The 21,322-nt window shown below is 44.6% G+C and overlaps 1 protein-coding gene across 6 annotated transcripts in view; it reads right to left on the minus strand.

Annotated features, from left to right (window-relative positions):
- Positions 1-21,322, minus strand: part of LOC123772724 (FYVE and coiled-coil domain-containing protein 1) — a 58,151-nt gene that overhangs the window by 29,232 nt on the left and 7,597 nt on the right. For 3 of the 6 annotated variants that reach the window (XM_045766086.2, XM_045766084.2, XM_045766089.2), the window contains exons 5-6: positions 20,679-20,929; positions 13,364-13,484 (exon numbers count right to left, since the gene is read on the minus strand). In XM_045766086.2, coding sequence (XP_045622042.2) covers positions 13,364-13,484; positions 20,679-20,929 — 372 coding nt within the window. Of the gene's footprint in view, positions 1-386; positions 513-3,250; positions 3,801-13,363; positions 13,485-20,678; positions 20,930-21,322 lie in introns of those variants that run through there. The other 3 variants (XM_045766085.2, XM_045766087.2, XM_045766088.2) reach the window with 3 other exon arrangements.

The following is a 21,322-nucleotide window of genomic DNA, read 5'->3' on the forward strand; positions in this document are numbered from 1 at the left end:
GGACCAACATCTCCGAGTGTACATCCCTCTCGGCTAACACCTTAAACAAATACACCTTATATTTAACACCTTAAGTACACCCTAATTTGACTACCATTTCAAAGTGTTTTCACAGCCTTTGTAAGTGCACACGCGGCAAAGCGAAAATCAAGACGATAATTATAGAAAATTAACATGCTAGATTCTATGAGAAAACGCTAGGAGCGCCCGACCAGGGGCGTGCAAGAGCCAATATATCTGGCGGCGTGCCTGAGACACAAGGCACAAACATTTATAAAACTGGGCTGCGTCACTGACTGTAGCAACACGGGGCGTTGTATTGCCATAAGCCAGCCCTCGTGCCACTGACAACGGTCTCACCAGATACCAAACCGTTTTAAGCTTACCTTTTTTTTTGAAGCTCTACGAATGAGCTTCGTGAGACAAGAAATTATAGTTCAAAGATATTGCCACGAATTTTCGTAATATTTGTTTTGTGAACGAAGAAAGCATTTTTTTACTTTGTAACAATAATATTCCTGTGCCTTTGGCTTATCAAGTATTACTCATTTCTAGTTTCTGTCTTACTTAGGCTGTACACTCACTGTACAGTGAGTGTACACTGTACACTATCCCCACTGCAACGCTTTTATCTACACGTGATCTGTTATCGGCTGATACGTATATCTAAACACAAAAAAGCACTGCATTTCTCGCCCTGAATTCCCGCGTAAAAATCAGCTGACACAATGTAAACACACGTACCATCATCGCTTAATATTTTTAAAATTTTGCCCCGAGGGGCGAGTTTATTGGGCAGCGCCACTCATCTTGTGAGTTGTGAGTGGACATACCACCATAGCAGCATGTACAACACCTAGGGTGGCTCTATACTCATATTACACACACACGAATATAAACCTCTTACATTTTCTGATTTAAAACCTAATATACATATAATGCCGGGACAAAATATTATAACTAAAAGTAGACACAATAGTTCTAAAACTAGCACCTCCATGTCCTGGAACATGAGGTTGTCTCCTAACATTTTTGACGCGCTGCCGACTAATTGATCATTCCAAACTATTTTTATCGGTCACTGGGAGCTTCAACGGTAGTTTATTCACCCCCATATCTCTAATTTTACTACAACATATTAACTTGAAGACGACGGTAGGAATGTCCGAATTAACAAAAATTTGAATTTAGATTTCACACGAAGAAGGGTTAGGCTTGGCGACTGCCATCGAGGAAATGGTTATAGCACAGGAAACCCCTATTGAGACAAAATAGTGGAAAGACCCAAAGACCAAAACCCGGGGCCAGATTCACGAAAGCACTTACGCAAACACTTACGAACCTGTACATCTTTTCTCAATCTTTGGCGGGTTTGTTTCCAATTATTAAACAGTTAATGAGCTCCGAAGCACCAGGAGGCTGTTTATAACAATAACAACAGTTGATTGGAAAGTTTTCATGCTTGTAAACTGTTTAATAAATGTAACCAAAGCCGTCAAAGATTGAGGAAAGATGTGCACGTTCGTAAGTGCTTGCGTAACTGCTTCGTGAATCTGGCCCCTGGTGCACTGAAAATAATGACAGCTCGCAAAATGGACGTGATGTCCAGTTTTCTATTCGTGGGTCCTCGGTTCGGTTCGAGCAATTTAGTGCACTAGTTTAGAGACGTTGTGAAGCCTCCAGAGGCAGCCCGTCCTCATAAACAAAGACCAAAGTTCATTCCTTGCACCCGCCAAACCCTCTGTTTATGAATGATAAACGGTTTACACACACAACCCGTCCTCAGACCAAGTCCATTCCATCCAACGGTCGACCCCAAAGACGCATTCATAAATGTTACCATGCTGTTCATTCGAAACAAGAACTTTCTCAAATATAAATTAATATTATTATTAATTAGCATATTGTGCATATTTAGGCATTGGTTGGGTTAGGTTAAGTTTTTAGGTTCTGTTGGCGATTATTTGTATTTGTAGTACGTGGGTGAAGCATTTACAGCGTTGTAGTTCGAACAAAAGTCGTCAGTGAAGCACTTGTTCCGGAAGTGTTCGGACATCATCAGTTGTGAGTGGTGTGTAAACCTTTTTTCATTCATAAGTAGGGAGTTTGGCGGGTGCCTGGAATGGTCTTTAGGTCTTTGTTTGGAGGACGGGCTGTGGTCTGAGGGCAGGTTGCGTTGTGAAGATGAGTGCCGGGATACGACCAGCATTTACGCATCTACCAACGAGCCTGTACATCTTTTCTCAATCTCTGGTGGCTTTGTTTACATTTATTAACCAGTCTACGAGTACTGAATCTAACTAATAAAAAGTTATTCCTGTTATAAACAGCCTCCTGGTGCTTCGCAGCTCATAAACTGTTTAATAAATGTAAACAAAGCCGCCGAAGACTGAGAAAAGATATACAGGCTTAAGTAGCTGCGTAACTGTTGAATTCTGGCCGAGTACAGGGTACAGTAGTCGACGTCTGCGATTACAAGGGAGCTGTAAGCTTTTTTTTTTTTTTTTTTTTTTTTATATACAAGAGTTGTTACATTCTTGTACAGCCACTAGTACGCGTAGCGTTTCGGGCAGGTCCTTAATCCTATGGTCCCTGGAATACGATCCCCTGCCGCGAAGAATCGTTTTTTCATCCAAGTACACATTTTACTGTTGCGTTAAACAGAGGCTACAGTTAAGGAATTGCACCCAGTAAATCCTCCCCGGCCAGGATACGAACCCATGACATAGCGCTCGCGGAACGCCAGGCGAGTGTCTTACCACTACACCACGGAGACTGCAAGATTTGCAGTCTCTGCAAATCAATTCGGAGATTTGTTTTTATTACAGCTGAGCCTACTTTTTGGAACCACTTTAAGGGATTGGTATAAGTATGGGTTCTGTAGGATAGTGGTCTACGTCCTCGGCTCACAAATAAGTCCTGCCCGGGTTCAATCCCCGGGCAGGACCAGAGCGACTGGGAATATTTCCTGTCACCTCCTGATGCCTCTATTCACCTAGCAGTAAAAGAGGCACCTGGGAGTTAGGCAGCTGTTGTGGTTTGCATCCTGAAAGAAGTCAGTAGCTGGCCTAGGAGGGACCTCACTAACACAAAATACAGGCTTCCTGTCCCAGACTTTGTGAATTATTATATCACTCAACATTTCGGGAATTAAACTTTGAAACCAATACAGCATCAAAATAATTGTAAGTTTATAAAACACTTAAATATATATACTGAAATTATTAATAAAGATTTGACTTAATCTTACCGTTGATTGGCTGGCAGACGGCGAGATACAGATGTCCAGTGATGTGATTGGTCAGATTAGGCTGTACTGAATGACAACTACAGTAATTTGTAAACCCAAGTTATAAGTGAACACCCGGCACTAATCTTGAAGACACCACTAAGGAGGTACACTATATTTCTCTTCTCTGAATGGCTACCAGCAATACTCGTCTCTGATTGGATTACTGAGCTCAATAATCACTTCTCTTACGTAATTGGCAATGAACGAAACTCAACACTATAGTTCTCTTCTGTGATTGGTTAAGCACGACTGAAGAGCGGAATTTCTCACCTCTGGTTGGTTGTGGTGACATTGAAAACCACCACTAGAACATTACCGTACGATCTTGGGTTCAATTAGCACACAAAATATCCAATGGTTAATTGTGCTTCACGGTGTATCTCCCACAGAAAACGGAGACAAGCTTAGATGTAAGGAGAGACTTTACGAGAAAAGTCAGTACATGTGTGTGTGGATGAGACCTCGAGGCGACTGACTGCTAGCTTCAGGGCCCGCAAACTAAATATCTCGCCCTCCCTCTCTCTCCCTCCTCTCTTTCGTCCACCCTCCACTTCCCTGGCCCAACTTGGCACTGTGCCGATCCACCTTGGCACTACCCGCCTTGCCTCTAGGATGCTCCAACACATCGTGGTGCCTTTCCTGCTGGTATCACCGCCCCACAACTACCGCTCTATCACCATCTTCACCACCATTTGTCACTATCAGCAGCACCACCCATCACCACCACCACCCCTACCACTATACCACAATTATCACCACAATCGGTAGCTCCACCAACACCACTACCACCACCACACACACACACACAATATATTTAAGATATTCCAAAGCCCTCACTACTGTAGAAAACGGAGGCTCACCTACTAACTGTCCAATGTTCCCTTGAAAAATATCTAATAGTCGAAAATGAACCTGAGGCGATCCTTGTGACAATACCAGCAATCATACAGTTTTAATCTGCGTGCCTCTCTCTCTCTCTCTCTCTCTCCCTTCCTCTCATCTTAGAGCGAGCGTTTCTCCACATCTGAGACACTTAAGTATAACCTCATTCCTCAAGAACCACTTGCCGGTCTCCGAGGTATGACCACTGAGATGGCGACAGAGGGTAAGCTATTTTATCCTCCAGTCACTCACCGACGATGGCCGGTCCTTCTCCAGGACGATGGCCGGTCCTTCTCCAGGACGATGGCTGGTCCTTCTCCAGGACGATGGCTGGTCCTTCTCCAGGACGATGGCTGGTCCTTCTCCAGGACGATGGCTGGTCCTTCTCCAGGACGATGGCTGGTCCTTCTCCAGGACGATGGCCGGTCCTTCTCCAGGACGATGGCCGGTCCTCAGTGATAGGTCTTATAGCTTGTTGATACACCCATGTACACGGGTGGACACTGGACCGTTGAGGGGCACGGAGGTGGAGAGGACACGGGGGCTGAGAGGACACGGGGGCTGAGAGGACACGGGGGCTGAGAGGACACGGGGGCTGAGAGGACACGGGGGCTGAGAGGACACGGGGGCTGAGAGGACACGGGGGCTGAGAGGAGACGGGGCCGGACACAGGAGCAGGCACCAAGCCGTCAGACGTGTTGAGGAACGAGCCCCGGCGGGGGGGTGACGCACTTGGCTCACCACGACACATTCTCACACACTGATAGGACGTGTCATGTGCAGGTATTTGACACTACCATTTGACGCACACACACAGGAAGGTCAAGTCGGGTGTACGCACCAGGGAAGGTCAGGTCAGGTGTACGCAATAGGGGAGAAGAGACAGGTGTGTGTAACACTGTCACTCTCCTGGTCAAAAAAGGTGTCCAGCAGCTGGAGATCCTCAAAAATACTGTCCACCAGTGTCCTCCCCCGCGATAGCAGCCCCATAGTAAGGACTGACGAGTTTAAACGTGAGCTCAGCACACAGTGAATCCTTTCACCCCGAAAAAATCTACCACTTACGGGTTATTCATGCCCGTGCCACCTCTTGGGGTGGCTTAATCTTCATCCATCAATCAATCAATAAATCACCAGGTGTTTGTATATAGAGATGCGCATACGAGTGAAAGGAGAAATTTCAGCCCCGCTCCTGTGCCAGGTAAGTCCACCACGGGCTCACCATAGCCCGTGCTACTTACTTTTAGTTTCCAGTAGCTGAATCTTAAACAACAACGAGTGAAAGGACACACATGATATGTAAATAATACGCACACTCCCTCCCCCCCCACACACACACCCACACACACACACCCACACACCATCAGGAGCTACATACGCTAGCCAGACCAACTAATGATCCGTTACCAAACTAAGGAGCCTTCAGAATGCTATACACAGCCTAAGTCAGACCACGATCTTAGAGCCGTTGTACAATACGTGTACGAGACCAGTTCTAGAATACGAAGTTCAAGAGTGCAATCCTCACATAAATGGTTAACAACAAGACTGGTCTTTGAACTTGGAGGACTGAGCCACGGGGGCAAGTCTGAGGAAATAAGACCTCCCTGGAAACACTAACTGAAACTGTCTCTATTTTCCGCTTGTTACAACTTGTAATAAAGTTGTTACATCTCGGCTTAACGTGTTTATGACGTATTAGAACGTTGTTACAACTTGCTATATTGGTTGTTATAACTGGTTAGGTGGTGTTAAAACTTGTCAGAACGTTGTACCAACGTCGTAGTTTCGGTGTGTGTTTGGCGGGAGCTTAACCATCTCTGAAGCGAAGGGCAAGAAGATGAAGATGACTCATAGGTCTTCAAGAAGGCACTTCTTCACTTTAAGTGGTGACCAAGTGGAATTGGCCATAAGGGAAGGCAATTGAGTTGAACTCCAAACACAGTTCCAAGAGCCTGCTTGATCAAGAACCAATTAGGATCAGAGGTCATTGTATTACGTGATTGATGGCTTTAAAGCAGGGCCCAGGAGCTAGTGCTCGCCGTGTAAGCACGTATAGGCAAGTACATACAAACACCCTGCAAATCGCAACCTGTCTTCAGGCTAGGCTTGTCCAAGCGGCGGCCGACCCCCAACCATCCCTTCATAAATTTTTATGATTTGTATTAAAAAAAATTCTCAAATGTGTATCATCATTATATATCATAATTCTATATATAGTTAGGCTAGGTGTTTAGATTCTCTTGGTAATTATTGATATTTGCGGTACGTGGGTGAAGCATTTAGAGGCGGGATTCGAACAGACGCCACGCAGAAAACCGCGTGTATTTTGTTTCTTATTCATAAAGAGGGAGTTTAGCGGCATGATTAACGAGCATCTGGCCATCGTTTAGGACCCTGGAGGCTAGATTCACGAAAGCAGTTACGAACCTGTACATCTTTTCTCAATCTTTGGCGGCTTTGTTTACAATTATTAAACAGTTAATGAGCTCCGAAGCACCAGGAGGCTGTTTATAACAATAACAACAGTTGATTGGGACGTTTTCATTCTTGTAAACTGTTTAATAAATGTAACTAAAGCCGTCACAGATTGGGGAAAGATGTACACGTTCGTAAGTACTTGCGTAAGCGCTTTCGTGAATCTGGCCCCAGGCTGGCTACTGCCACACCACCACAACTACGCAAAACTCCCACCACCACCACCACCAGTCTCTGTGGCGCAGTAGTTGCGCACTCGACGACCACCACGTCAGCTATTTCCACCTGGGTTCGAGCCCTGGCCAGAGACGGCCGTTTGGGTACGGAGCCACACAACTGTTCGCCCCTGTTCACCCAGCAGTAATATGGCACCTGGTTGCAATCCGGTTGACGGGTCGTATAGGGGAGTAAGTCAAAGCTTACCATGAACTGTGACAAGGGAAGACTCCTAACCTGTTAATAGGATCAGACATCGTCTGCCTCTGCACCCATCTGCCGGTCGGCCGAGCAGACAGCACGCTGGACTTGTGATCCTGTGGTCCTGGGTTCGATCCCAGGCGCCGGCGAGAAACAATGGGCAGAGTTACTTTCACCCTATGCCCCTGTTACCTAGCAGTAAAATAGGTACCTGGGTGTTAGTCAGCTGTCACGGGCTGCTTCCTGGGGGGTGGAGGCCTGGTCGAGGACCGGGCCGCGGGGACACTAAAGCCCCGAAATCATCTCAAGATAACCTCAAGATCTGTGTACAAACACACAAATCATCTGTTGTACGCCACACCACCATAACTACGCCACACCAAGACAACTCTGCAAGCAGTGGTAATAATACTGATAGTGTGTAAACCTGTAGAGAGTAGAACCATCCCTGCAAGCGGCTACATCGCCTCTCTCTTTTGTTCTATCATTCTCAACTTGTATCTGTTGTTCACCTTTCCTTCTTTCTAAGCCTTGCATTCCTTGGGGATCCAAGTTGAATTGCCGTAGGTACATCTAGATAGGCGCATACGCACGCACGCTCATACGCACGTACGCACACACGCGCACGTTAGGTGAGAAGGTGGTGGAGGCCAAGACCGTCAGTAGTTTCAAAGCGTTATACGACAAAGAGTACTGGGAAGACGGGACACCACGAGCGTAGCTCTCATCCTGTAACTACACTTAGGTAATTACACTTAGGTAATAATTACACACTTACACACACACACACACACACACACGGATGTAAACAATGCTCAGAGCGAAAAAGACTCAAAGCATTAAAGTACTGAGAATCGCCAGGCGGAACCCGCAACGAGGTGAGCTCTCACACGAGGGCTGACAGGAGCAAGACTGCGGAAGGAACATTCCCGCCAGGAGTCACCTGCAGGTGTACCCACCGTGGGAGACGGAGCAGCAGGTGCTGGCTGGTCGGGGCTCCGTGGCCGCCCAACTTATAACACCACGTGTAAGCTAGTATACACTATATGCATGGGTACATGGACAAGTGTTAGATATACTGTACTGTACTGTACCTATGTCCAAAGAGCCAGAGCTCAACCCCCGCAAGCACAACTAGGTCAGTACACACACACACACACACACACACACACACACACACACACACACACACACACACACACACACACACACACACAAAGGCTAAGGGGGCCTGGTAGCCTGGTGGATAGCGCGCAGGACTCGTAATTCTATGGCCCAAACAAATGGGCAAAGTTTCTTTCACCCTAAATGCCCCTGTTACCTAGCAGTAAATAGGTAGGTACATGGGAGTTAGTCAGCTGTCACGGGCTGCTTTCTGGTGTGTGTGTGGAGAGAAAAAAAGTAGTTAATAAACAGGTGATTGACAGTTGAGAGGCGGGCGGAAAGAGCAAAGCTCAACCCCCACAAACACAACTAGATGAATACAACTGGGAGCTGGTGGATGAGAGTCCTCATCCAGACTCATCGTAAGCCCACAGTCCTCATCCAGACTCATCGTAAGCCCACAGTCCTCATCCAGACTCATCGTAAGCCCACAGTCCTCATCCAGACTCATCGTAAGCCCACGACGAAATATTTTTATTTAGGTGAGCAGACGATGAGTCACAACAACGTTACTTAAGATATGAAGAATTAAAGACTTTTTATTTAGGTAACTTTCAAGTATTTTATAAGTTACTCCAGTGGGCCAAAAATATGCTAGACTAAGATTAGCGTCGGGCACAAGATGGTGTACCCAGCCCGTGCCCACTGGGCAAGACACACACACACTTGGAAGACAATGTCAACTTTACATGCTGACATGAGGCAAACAGAATATTTTAAACTGTATTTAAGGAATTCTATGACCTGGCGGCAGTGTGGCTACGACAGGTGACACTAAAATGGTGTTATTTTTTTTTTTTGAGATATATACAAGAGTTGTTACATTCTTGTACAACCACTAGTACGCGTAGCGTTTCGGGCAAGTCCTTAATCCTATGGTCCCTGGAATACGATCCCCCGCCGCGAAGAATCGTTTTTTCATCCAAGTACACATTTTACTGTTGCGTTAAACAGAAACAGTTAAGGAATTGCGCCCAGTAAATCCTCCCCGGCCAGGATACGAACCCATGACATAGCGCTTGCGGAACGCCAGGCGAGTGTCTTACCACTACACCACGGAGACTGCAGCTTTATTGGATCAGCTCGGCTGTGTTGACCATGTGGGGGGCTATTATTATTGCTCGACTCGTTGCCTTGTTACTTGTGGTACGGACTCGAGATCAATGACTACGTCGTTCTGGATTATATTTGAGAGGATCGCAGCACACAATACACTTACAGAGTGTGTGTCCATGTATGTATTAACACGATGTACTGAACGGGGTGAGAATAGCTTGAGCTACCTCATCCCTTTGTATGTATTTTACCTCAATAAACTTATTTCAATTTCAACTTGACTTACAGAGTCGCGGTGCATACTGACTCTCTCATGTCCATGACATACCACACAAAGGTTTGCCTAAGATTCCTAGCTGTCAAGTCCACATCTTATATAAAGGCCTGACACTATGAAGACACACTCGAGGCACCACTCCTGTGCCAGGTAAGTTACGGGCTCACCATAGCCCGTGCTACTTGCGCCGCTCCTGTGCCAGGTAAGTTACGGGCTCACCATAGCCCGTGCTACTTGCACCGCTCCTGTGCCAGGTAAGTTACGGGCTCACCATAGCCCGTGCTACTTGCCCCGCTCCTGTGCCAGGTAAGTTACGGGCTCACCATAGCCCGTGCTACTTGCCCCGCTCCTGTGCCAGGTACGTTACGGGCTCACCATAGCCCGTGCTACTTGCCCCGCTCCTGTGCCAGGTAAGTTACGGGCTCACCATAGCCAGTGCTACTTGCACCGCTCCTGTGCCAGGTAAGTTACGGGCTCACCATAGCCCGTGCTACTTGCACCGCTCCTGTGCCAGGTAAGTTACGGGCTCACCATAGCCCGTGCTACTTGCACCGCTCCTGTGCCAGGTAAGTTACGGGCTCACCATAGCCCGTGCTACTTGGAACTTGTTGTTCCCAGTAGCTGAAACATAAACAACATTAAACAACGACTGACCACACCATAGGGATGCGTGTAGGCTGACGGTGCCTAAGAGATGGCCTCATCCCCTCCCTACTGGTGCTGACTGGGGTCGGGCTACAGCTCTTGGAACCCTCCTTCCCTAAACTACATACAGAGTTGGCTTCTACTTCCCCATTTTCTAGTTCATACTATTTTCACATTACATAACTCGCACTAACAAGTATTTAATATTCCTATGGTCCATCTGTGTCTACCTTCCATCCTCGCTATCAACTTCTATTGTTATTCATTGTAAACATTTACTCATTTTCCACACTGTCAATTCTAAGTATTTGTATTTTATATGTCTCTATCATGTCTCTTGTTATCTCTCGTCTCACTAGTTCTTGCATCTTTTCACGTTGCTTTTGGAGGCGGGAACTTCATGCCGGAGTTGCATACTCTAGGACAGGTCTCATGTACGTGGTGTGCTCAATGACTCATGAGGTTAAGTGTCATCCAGTGCTGTATAAGTGGAAATAAATGAACCTTTTCCTCTACCGCTCACAGGATGGGTATAGGGCCAATAACAAATGAACTAAGCGGTGTCATGTCTTTTCAAAACGGTGAAAAGGTTCCTTTGTACCTCCACAACGGTGAAAAGGTTCCTTTGTACCTCCACAACGGTGAAAAGGTTCCTTTGTACCTCCACAACGGTGAAAAGGTTCTTTTGTACCTCCACAACGGTGAAAAGGTTCCTTTGTACCTTCACTTTGTCCAAGTGGCGGTGAATGTTGTGTCGTGACCTGGCAGTAGGTGGTATAAGTGGTAACCAGTGGTGCCAGTGGTGCCAATGGTGCCAGTGGTGCCAATGGTGCCAGTGGTAACCAGTGGTGCCAGTGGTAACCAGTGGTGCCAGTGGTGCCAATGGTGTTGGTCAAGTGGCGTGCGGATGTGTTTAACACCGCCACAACCTGACGCCCGTCGTGTCCCCGGAGCTGTCAATGTTGGCTCACTCACTCACGCAATCAATCAACGCCACTCACGCGCGCGCACGCACACACACACACACACACACACACACACACACACATATATATCTCGCCTCACGGCTGAGTGGACAGCGCTCTGGGGTCGTAGTTCTAAGGGTCCGGGTTAGATCCCCGGTGGAGGCAGAAACAAATGGGTAGAGTTTCTTTCACCCTGATGCCCCCTGTTCACCTAGCAGCAAATAGGTACCTGGGAGTTAGACAGCTGCTACGGGCTGCTGTTCTAACGGGTGTGTGTTAGAAATACGTGTAGTAGATATAATAGAGAAAATAGATTGGTTAGAAAGGCGGGGTCCAAGAGCTAATAGCTCGATTCTGCAGACACAAATAGTAAATACACACACTCATTCATTCTTCCTCCCCCCCCCCACGACACTTGGGCTGGACGGTAGAGCAACGGTCTCGCTTCATGCAGGTCGGCGTTCAATCCCCGACTGTTCAAGTGGTTGGGCACCATTCCTTCCCCCCTTCCCATCCCAAATCCTTATTCTGACCCCTTCCAAGTGCTATATAGTCGTAATGACTTGGCGCTTTCCCCCCTGATAGTTCCCTTTCCCTTCCTCCCCCCCCCCCCCACGAAGATCTGAGAACCAGGGGTGATCAACCTCTTAATTTAAACCAGAGGAAGACGCGTGCCAAAACCCGGGGGAGATAACCTGTGTGTATAGATCATAAGGTTATAGTGTGTATAGATCATAAGGTTTGCTGCGAGGCGTGTCATCCTATGTATGAACAGTGACATGTAACTCATGAGTGTCACATTAACGTCTCAGTCTCTCAGTCTCTCTCTCTCTCTCTCTCTCTCTCTCTCTCTCTCTCTCTCTCTCTCTCTTTAGTGTCCTGTCTTCTGCATTACACACACTCAATACTTCAGTGCCTGTCTAATCCAGCAGCCCCTGTTACGACCCTGGGTTCCTCAGTGGAAACCAGAGGTCAAAAATGAGCTAAATAAACTGCCTTATAGTAGGGAAACGCATCACGAGGTGCATTTGTTTGTATCTTACTTTAACTGGTATGTGCGTAATATGCACAACAATGGAGGGCGCATCCTTACGCACCACATCTTTCGTCATTCCTGTTTGATTTCACTCTCAACTCACATTCTCAAATTCCGACTTCGCGTCCCAGGAACGACAGAAATGACTGGGTACGTTTTTTTTTCAATCACCTCATGCCTCTGTTCACCAAGCAGTAAATAGGTTCCCGGGAGTTAGTCAGCTACAGTGTGGAGTTACATTCAGGGTCACTTGTTCGACCTTGGAAAGACGGGAGAAAGGAGGGAACTTCGATATAAGCGTGACGTGTGTGTGTGTGTATATATATATATATATATATATATATATATATATATATATATATATATATATATATATATATATATATATATATATATATATATATATATAAGACAATGTCAGACCACGGAGGAAAAATGAAACAGGAATTTCCTTAAGTACTTTCGTATATTAAATACATCTTCAGAAGGAATCCTTCCTTCTGAAGATGTATTTAATATACGAAAGTACTTAAGGAAATTCCTGTTTCATTTTTCCTCCGTGGTCTGACATTGTCACATTCTTAATCACGTGTTTATTTTCGTGATATATACACACACACACACACACACACACACATATATATATATATATATATATATATATATATATATATATATATATATATATATATATATATATATATATATATATATATATATATGTGCGGGCATGTTCCCGATAAATTGAATTATTCAAACGCTAAAGCAAGACCTGTGCAACATTACTTGGAATTTGATTAATCATGAGAGGTGGTGGTTTTGTCGGTAGAAATGATATCAGTGTTTTCCCCAAGCAACAGGGAGAGGGGGGGGGGGTTGTGAGGCGGTGGCAGATATATCTTTACACGTGTCTACAAGAACACGTGTCTCGGAAATTCTATGTGGGGGAAGGGGGGGGGGAGGGAGAGAGAGAGAGAATGAGAGAGAGGAATGTGCGGTAGGAGACTTGCCTGGGAAGAACAGAACTCAGTTACGGGGCACACGATTCACATGATGAGTTACACGACCCGAGGCATTGCAGGACTCCCCTGAGAGGTTACAGAACTCACCTGAGAGGTTACAGAACTCACCTGAGAGGTTGCAGGACTCACCTGAGGGATTGTAGGACTCACCCAAGGAGCTACAGGGCTCACCTGGGAGTTGCAAGAGGAGATGGAGACGAGAGAGAGAGTCCTGCTGGGGGGCCGCCAAGCACCAACACCCGCTCCATGTCTGTCCATAAAACAAAACACGTCAGACACTCGTTTATACACCGGAATGACCACTCTCGCCGGCCAGTCACTGAGCGGACAAACAGTTATTAGTGCACACCAGTCTTGGCGTGCTATGACCAGAGGACACAACTGTGTTATAACCTTAGCACATAATAAGTATTTAGAGTGTGTTGTCATTTCATGACAACAAAGTTAAGAGAGAGAGAGAGAGAGAGAGTGAGAGAGAGAGAGAGAGAGAGAGAGAGAGAGAGAGAGAGAGAGAGAGAGAGAGAGAGAGAGAGAGAGAGAGAGAGAGAGTGAGTGAGTGAGAGTGAGAGAGAGAGAGAGAGATAATATGAGAGAGAATATGAGAGAGAGAGAGAGAGAGAGAGAGAGAGAGAGAGAGAGAGAGAGAGAGAGAGAGAGAGAGAGAGAGTGAGTGAGTGAGAGAGAGTGAGAGAGAGAGAGAGAGATAATATGAGAGAGAATATGAGAGAGAGAGAGAGAGAGATAATATGAGAGAGAAAGAGAATATGAGAGAGAAAGAGAATATGAGAGAGAGAGAAAATATGAGAGAGAGAAAGAGAATATGAGACAGAGAGAGAAATAGCTAAATGAGAGGTGTGGTGAGTCAAGTGATAGGTGGGTAATGTGCACAAGATGTGAGAGACAAGTAAGAAGTGGGTGAGAGATGAGTGAGAGGTGGATGAGCTCTGAGGAACTCATAAGCCCAAAGTGCTGAATGTGGGTGGATCACCTGACAATATATTCTATGTTTAGCTCATGTTTGCTCACTCATTCACTCACTCTTATACTTTCTTCCTAGTCTCTCTCTCTCTCTCTCTCTTTTCGCCATCCCCCTCCTTCCTCCATTATTTGCAGTCCCTCACTCTACTCATTCTTCCAAGCATCTCTCCTCCTACCTTGTCTTCCATGCAGTACGACAAGGCTCGTAGGCATGACAAAGAGCTAGATCCCGCTTCCCTGTCATCACTGATAGGAAAGTACAAAGCAACTAGTTTTCTTATAGGCAGTCTTAGCCAGAGAAAGTGGAGAGTAGAGGAAGACTTACGCTCTCTCATCCTCATCACGTCCATAGGGACAAAGCTTGTAGTCAGGGTTGGCAAAAAAAAAGCTGGCTTGGGTCAGGTTGGGGTTTTAACTATATAATCAAGAAATAAAGAAATAAAAAAAATGCAAACTTCAATTTAAATAGAACAAATCAGCTCATATTAATTTTTTCTTTAAATTTGCCCAGATTTTTTAAACTAAAAATCTGTCCCGGATGGTTTAGGGAAAGAGGGAACTATCAGGAGAAAGTGGCAAGTTATTATGACTATATAGCACTTGGAAGGGGTCAGGATAAGGATTTGGGATGGGTTGGGGGGAAAGGAATGGTGTCCCAACCACTTGGACGGTCAGGGATTGAACGTCGCTCAGCATGAAGCGAGACCGTCACTCTACCGTCCAGTCCAAGTGGTTAGGCAGTAGTCATCGTTCCAACCCTGTTTGTCGTAGAACTGTACTCATTTTAATCCCTGGAAAAACCCCCACTTCCATCTTCAAGGTGCTTCCTTCCTACTCACCGTCCCTCACATAAACCAAAACACCAGCCGAGTGTGGACAACACAAGCGGTGCCAGGAAATACCAGGCATGTGGGAAGGGCCGGGAGGGGTGGGAGGTATATCTGGCTCACCTAGGAGGGAAGGGAGGAAAAGTTCTCCATTCCTCCTCTTCCTTCATTCCCTCCTCATCTCCTACGCCTTCATTGTATACACTTTCTATTCTCCTTTTTTCACACATTGCTATGGCAACATTTGTGAAAGAATTATGACATTTCATGGAAAATACCAATGGCAACCTGCACCAACAGTGTCTAGCAACTTGTGGGTAAATATTGTGGAGGAGGAAGGCAAGTGGGGGGGGGGGTGAAAGGGGGGTGGAGAAGGAAGGCAGGGGGGGGGAGGAGGAAGGCTAGGGGAGGAGGGGAGGAATGCAAGCAGGAAGAGGGAGGGAGGGAGGGAAGGAAGGAAGGAAGGAAGGAAGGAAGGAAGGAAGGAAGGAAGGAAGGAAGGAAGGAAGGAAGGAAGGAAGGAAGGAAGGAAGGAAGGAAGGAAGGAAGGAAGGAAGGAAGGAAGGAAGGAAGGAAGGAAGGAAGGAAGGAAGGAAGGAAGGAAGGAAGGAAGGAAGGAAGGAAGGAAGGAAGGAAGGAAGGAAGGGAGGGAAGGAAGGAAGGAAGTCAAACAGGAAGAAGTCAGGAAGGAAGGAGGAGGAGGAAAAAGGAATAAACCGCAAAGGATGCAGGAATTAAGAAGGCTGGATGCATAAAGACAGGAAAAGGAAAGCAGGAGAAGGAATTCAAGAAGACAGATGAATGCAGGAGGAAGAAAGAAAGACAAGAATAAAAAATGCCAGAAGTAAGGGATGGGATCGACACACCAATTACCAAAATACGGAAAATAAATAACAAACAAATAAACAAAAAGCGCAAAAAAAACAATAAGGGGAAGTGAGGGGGAGGGAGGGAGGGAGGGGTCCAGACCACCGATAACAAAAATATTTAAACAAACACGAATAAACAAACAACTACACATCGAAGGCAACAAACGCTAAAACATACCGGAAAGCGCGTAGTGTATAAATAAAACTAGTGTCCGGCGTAATGGGGGAAAAACCCCGACACGGGAAAGTTGGGGAGAAAAAGCCAACTTGGGGGAGAGCCAGTATGTACTGACCAGGTGTCTGGCAGCCCAGGAGGCCGTTACTGTCACTGTCACGTGTGTGTGTGTGTGTGTGTGTGTGTGTGTGCGTGCGCGTGTGTGTGTGGAGGCATCGGGCAACACACACTCTTATCCTGCACACTGTGGAGGGGGGTCCTATAGCACCACTTACAACAATATGCAAAGTGGGGGTGTGGAGAGGGGAACTAAAGAGGAAGAGGGAAAAAAGGAATGGGGAAGAATGGAAAGAAGGAAAAGAGGGGGAAAAATTGAGAGGAAAAGAGGGCGTAAAAAGAGGAAGAAGATAGATGACAAATAAAGCGCAAAATAAGATTTGTAATGATAAAAATGCAAAGCACACATGGAGTGCAAGAAAATATAAGGCACCTCTAGCGTAATAAACACTCACCTCCATAACACATAAGTACGTCTGGCTTGTAAATTTAAACTATTTTGATTAATTATTAAGTGGAGAGCCCTTCCTTTTATTCAGTTCCCCTTTGAAGGAGCGTTTTATCACTTACGTCCCCACTTGCTCTCGTCATTGAGAAAAAATATCGAGCTGCAAAACTTTCAATAAAATATGTCATTATCTGACCAGGCCCTGTATACTGGCAGTGGCACTGCATTACCGAGGGCTGCTGCGCACATGACTGTGTGCCAGCCATCACGCAACTTGCATGTGTGTGTGTGTTTTCGGGCCCCCTCGAAGTCATTGTAAAGGCTTTACAAAACGTTTGTAGCCACTCTGAAAACGTTTATAAAATACAGTATTGTATTTAAGAGAAAGTAGCGAGCATAAGTGGAGAAGAGTTGCCTTATACTCTAGACAGTCAGAAAATATTAAAATGAATATGTTCATGTTCCCCTTTCCTATTTGAAACTTGAAGGCAAATATATATGGGACAAATAAATGTAGTTAAGATTGAGCTCTAGTAGCCACTTAACAGATCATTCCTATAAGAGGTCCATGTCATTCTATAAGAGGTCAATTAGATTGTGGAATTTAGGTACAAGCCAAGGCCTGGCCTGTACCTTGTACAGGGGTTATTCTTCATGTTTTTTATGTCTTTCTGCAAGCTGTCAACACCCTATAGGGTGTCTCTGTCCTACTGGAAGCTTTTGCTGTTCTCCGTGTAGTAATTTACAAGATAACGTATAAAGTACACTGTAACATAAAAATAAATATATTCTCCAAACAGGTTTCAGAGATGGTTGAGGTGAAAATGTGACAATAGCCAGATGTGGAATGCTGTGGCTGAGGTCAGGGAATGTAGTGGCACAAGTTGCAGTGTTGCGTGTGTGGCCAAAGTAGAGATGGCTGCATGGGAAGCAGACCTCCCAAGAGAGACGAGATGGTCTTCCAATGTTACTGTGAGGGCGAGTGAATTTTGAGAGTACAGCCTAGTTATAAGTACTTCAGGCATATTAGTTATTTACAAGCTATGAGCATGTTAGTTATGTACAAGCAGGCAGTGCTCGGTTCTCGGAATGTGCAGGGCAGAGTTGCAAGGTGCTGGAGAAGCTTTAGGGCATTGTCGTCTAATTGTAGTGGCCAGCAGGTCAATTCTGTGTAGCCTTTACTTGTTTTTTATTAGTTTTGTATCAACTAAAAACGATGAAGGGAAGGATTCACAGAGTCTATGCTTTATGTACTATAAACAAAATTGTGTAAATGCCCATTTGTTATAACATATTTGTAGTCACAGAAGTCGAACTATGCTCATAGTGTGCATGTGTTTGTTGTGAGCACATCTGGAGAGCCAATAAATGGTTAAGACAAGACTTGGTAGCTAGGGTTAGGCGGTAGCTGAGAACACACCAAGGATTTATGTTGTCTTTAAATCACCCTGAAATATGTCGCATTAGCACTACACAACAACTTGTTTCACATTCAGCAGCGCATAACTGCCACGAAGCATCATCCAACTGCGTAGCTCCACGTTAATTTATTGCCTGCCACTGGACGAAGCCACATTGCTGATGCTATTCTTGTCTACCCTGACAGCACAGTACAGATAAATTACCCAATACATGTTGCCAATACAACACTAAGAAAAAGGGTTTAAGAAATGTGCAAAGTAAGGGAGTGAGTGAATGAGTGCATAGGTGGATTGAGTGACAATTTAATGTTAGAGTAATACAGATGAAATTAATAAAAAGATATTTTAAAAAGTAAACATTCACCATAATAAAAACAAATATACAGAATAAATAAAAAAGGAACCTAACCTTTTGGATGCATGATCAATACACAAACAAGCAAGCACAGACTTCCGCCAGCATGGCACACTGGAACAAGACCACTGACAAACACTTTCATCTCTCTTACATTTCTAGGGTTGACAGCGGCCTCCTCACAACGCTGTTGGTACAAAAGTAGCTGTACTATTCCCCAGATCCTCCAGATGTAAATTAACCAAATGGGAAGGAATGCCTTGAGGGGACCAAGTTAGCTCAAGCATGTGTGACTACATGAGCTTGTTCATTGTCAGACACACTGACATGTCTTGGCAACATCAGAAATCTATTTGGTCACACCTATTAGCCAACCTATGTAAAATTCATAAAATAAAGGTATGTATCAAATTAACATCTTTCATGACATGAAAGATTGGCAGAAAAAAATCATCAGGCATAATAATCTCTTTAAAAGTCAATATTATAGCAGAGAGCTTGGCCTTCAAGTCTCACTGCTGCTAAAACCAGGAAATGTGGCACCCAATTCAATGCTGGTACAGGTATTAGATTTAAGGAAAGAAGATGATTAAGAATAAGACATTAAATGTTGGGGGTGTTGCCCTGGTACCAGCGATATACACAACTAAAGAGCAACCTTCAGATAATTTACTGGAGTAACTGGGATGCATGGGAGGAATAGGTCCTTCATATTTATATGAAGCCTACAACTAAAGGGATGTGACAAACCTAAGTGAAGCTTCTAAAAGATTGTAAGGTATCACTCAAAGAACAATCGCAAGTATTCAGTGCCACCAACGACTGCTCCACATACACCAGAAGCAGCTCGGTTGCATCCACCAATACACTAGGTATTGATAAAGTCTGAAAGCACCAGTGACCAGACAAATAACATTATGATGGACACACTTTATGGATCTCAACCTAGTTGAAGTTGTTGAGGAAAATTCCTAAAACCTATAATCTAGTTTTGACATATAGAAACTAGAGAACACCACCAAATCCTTGCACAACTAAAGAAGAGTAAATTATGCTAGTTCCCAGCCCCAATGAAAACATGTATGAAGCCTTGAGTGGCTGGAGATGATGAACTCATCATCTGGCTGGCAAAGCTCAGCCTAAATTATTGCATCTCATACGCACAAGATATCATTCACAAAATGCGAAGCAGACGATTGTAATGCCCTTCAAATTGATTTAGATCAAATAAGTGCTTGGAGCATCAAGTGATCAATGGAATTCAATGTGAATAAATGCCATGTTATGGAATGTGGAATTGGAGAAAATAGACCACACACAATTTGCAAATAATGTTGAAAGGAATTACAGAACTCTAAATAAAGAACGAGACCTTTTGGTGGTTTTGGATAGTAAGCTGTTGCTAAAGGAACACATAAAGAACAATAAAGAACATTGTGAGAGGAGCGTATGCATCGTTTTCCAACTTTAAACTTTAGACTTGCTTTTAATTATATGGATAGTGAAATACTAAAGAAACTGTTCATGACTTTTGTGAGACCAAAATTGGAATACTGTATGCAGAAATTGTATGGTGCCCAAATCTCAAGAAGCACATAAATAGACTGGAAAAGATGTAACGGCATGCTACAAAATGGTTTCCGGAACTGAAAAACAACAGTTACGAGGAGAGACTAGAGACTTTGGCATTAAACATGCCAAAACTAGAAAATAGAAGCACAAGAGGAGATATGATCACCACTTACAAAATACTAATATTAACTGACCAAATTGACAAAGGAATTCCTGAAACCAGCAACTTCACAAACAAGAGGACACAGATTGAAGTTGAGGAAACAAAGGTTACAAAGAAATATTAGAACGTTTTCTTTTGCAAACAGAGTGGTAGACGGTTGGAACAAGCTAAGAGAGAAGGTGGTGGAGGCCAAAACCGTCAGTAGTTTCAGTAGTTATACGACAGAGAGTACTGGGAAGACGGGACACCACGAGTGTAGCTCTCATCCTTTACCTAACTACACTTAGGTAATTACAAGTTTTCACTTAGGCTGGATTAGGTATCCCTACCAAGGAGTTGCATCCATTAAGGTCACTAATTAAAATAAAGAGATTCAGGAGTTGGTAAACAATTCCTTTAAGGGCCACTTAGTAAAATTCAAGCACTTAAAGGCTGTCCATATTACACACAGCATATCTTCTACCCAGCTGGAGCTGTATGGTCACTACCTGGAGAGGTGGCTGGAAAAGTCTGGTAGCAAATATTCTTTCTAATAATCAAGAGTGTAGTGAAAAAGCAATGGTCAGAAGTAAGACTTACCGTGCAAATGTTGGCCAAGAAACATCTAGATCGTTCCCCGAAGGAGGCAAATCGAAGGGCACATCACAAAGATTATATAAACAATTCAGCAGTATCGGGGATAGCTTAACATTGAGCAATAGTGCGCCATCTTCATAGAACTGTCGAGTGACACTCTGATTGTCAATACACTGCTGGATGACATCGCCAATGCACTTGTGGACCAAACAATAACGTAGGAAACATCGACCACGTCCTACAGCAGTTTTCAGCTGGAAAAAAAGAAAGACAGATTTATTATGATATAAATTTTAGTCCTAAATGTAATTACTGTAATATCTTTGTCTTCAATTATTGCTTCAGTATCTAAATGCACCAACTCCACCATTCCCTTTAAGAATTAAAATGGTGATTTCTGACCCATACTTCAACAAGTAGCATAGTTAAATTCTGACCAATCACACTCGATTGTTCTCTATTGTAAGATCCAAAGGCAGGGTCTGGTGAAGTCCAAGTAGGTTGACATTCTGCATGACACGACAAGGAACTTTTCAAACTGTCCTCACCAGGTTATAGTGATGCGAGGGAGAGACTGGTGAGTACCTAAGCCAGACCAGACTGATTTACTGAGAAATAATATCTCTTGCACAATAAGAGAGGCCATT

Source organism: Procambarus clarkii, chromosome 50 (genome assembly GCF_040958095.1).
Source record: "Procambarus clarkii isolate CNS0578487 chromosome 50, FALCON_Pclarkii_2.0, whole genome shotgun sequence".
Taxonomy (NCBI): Eukaryota; Metazoa; Arthropoda; class Malacostraca; order Decapoda; family Cambaridae; genus Procambarus; species Procambarus clarkii.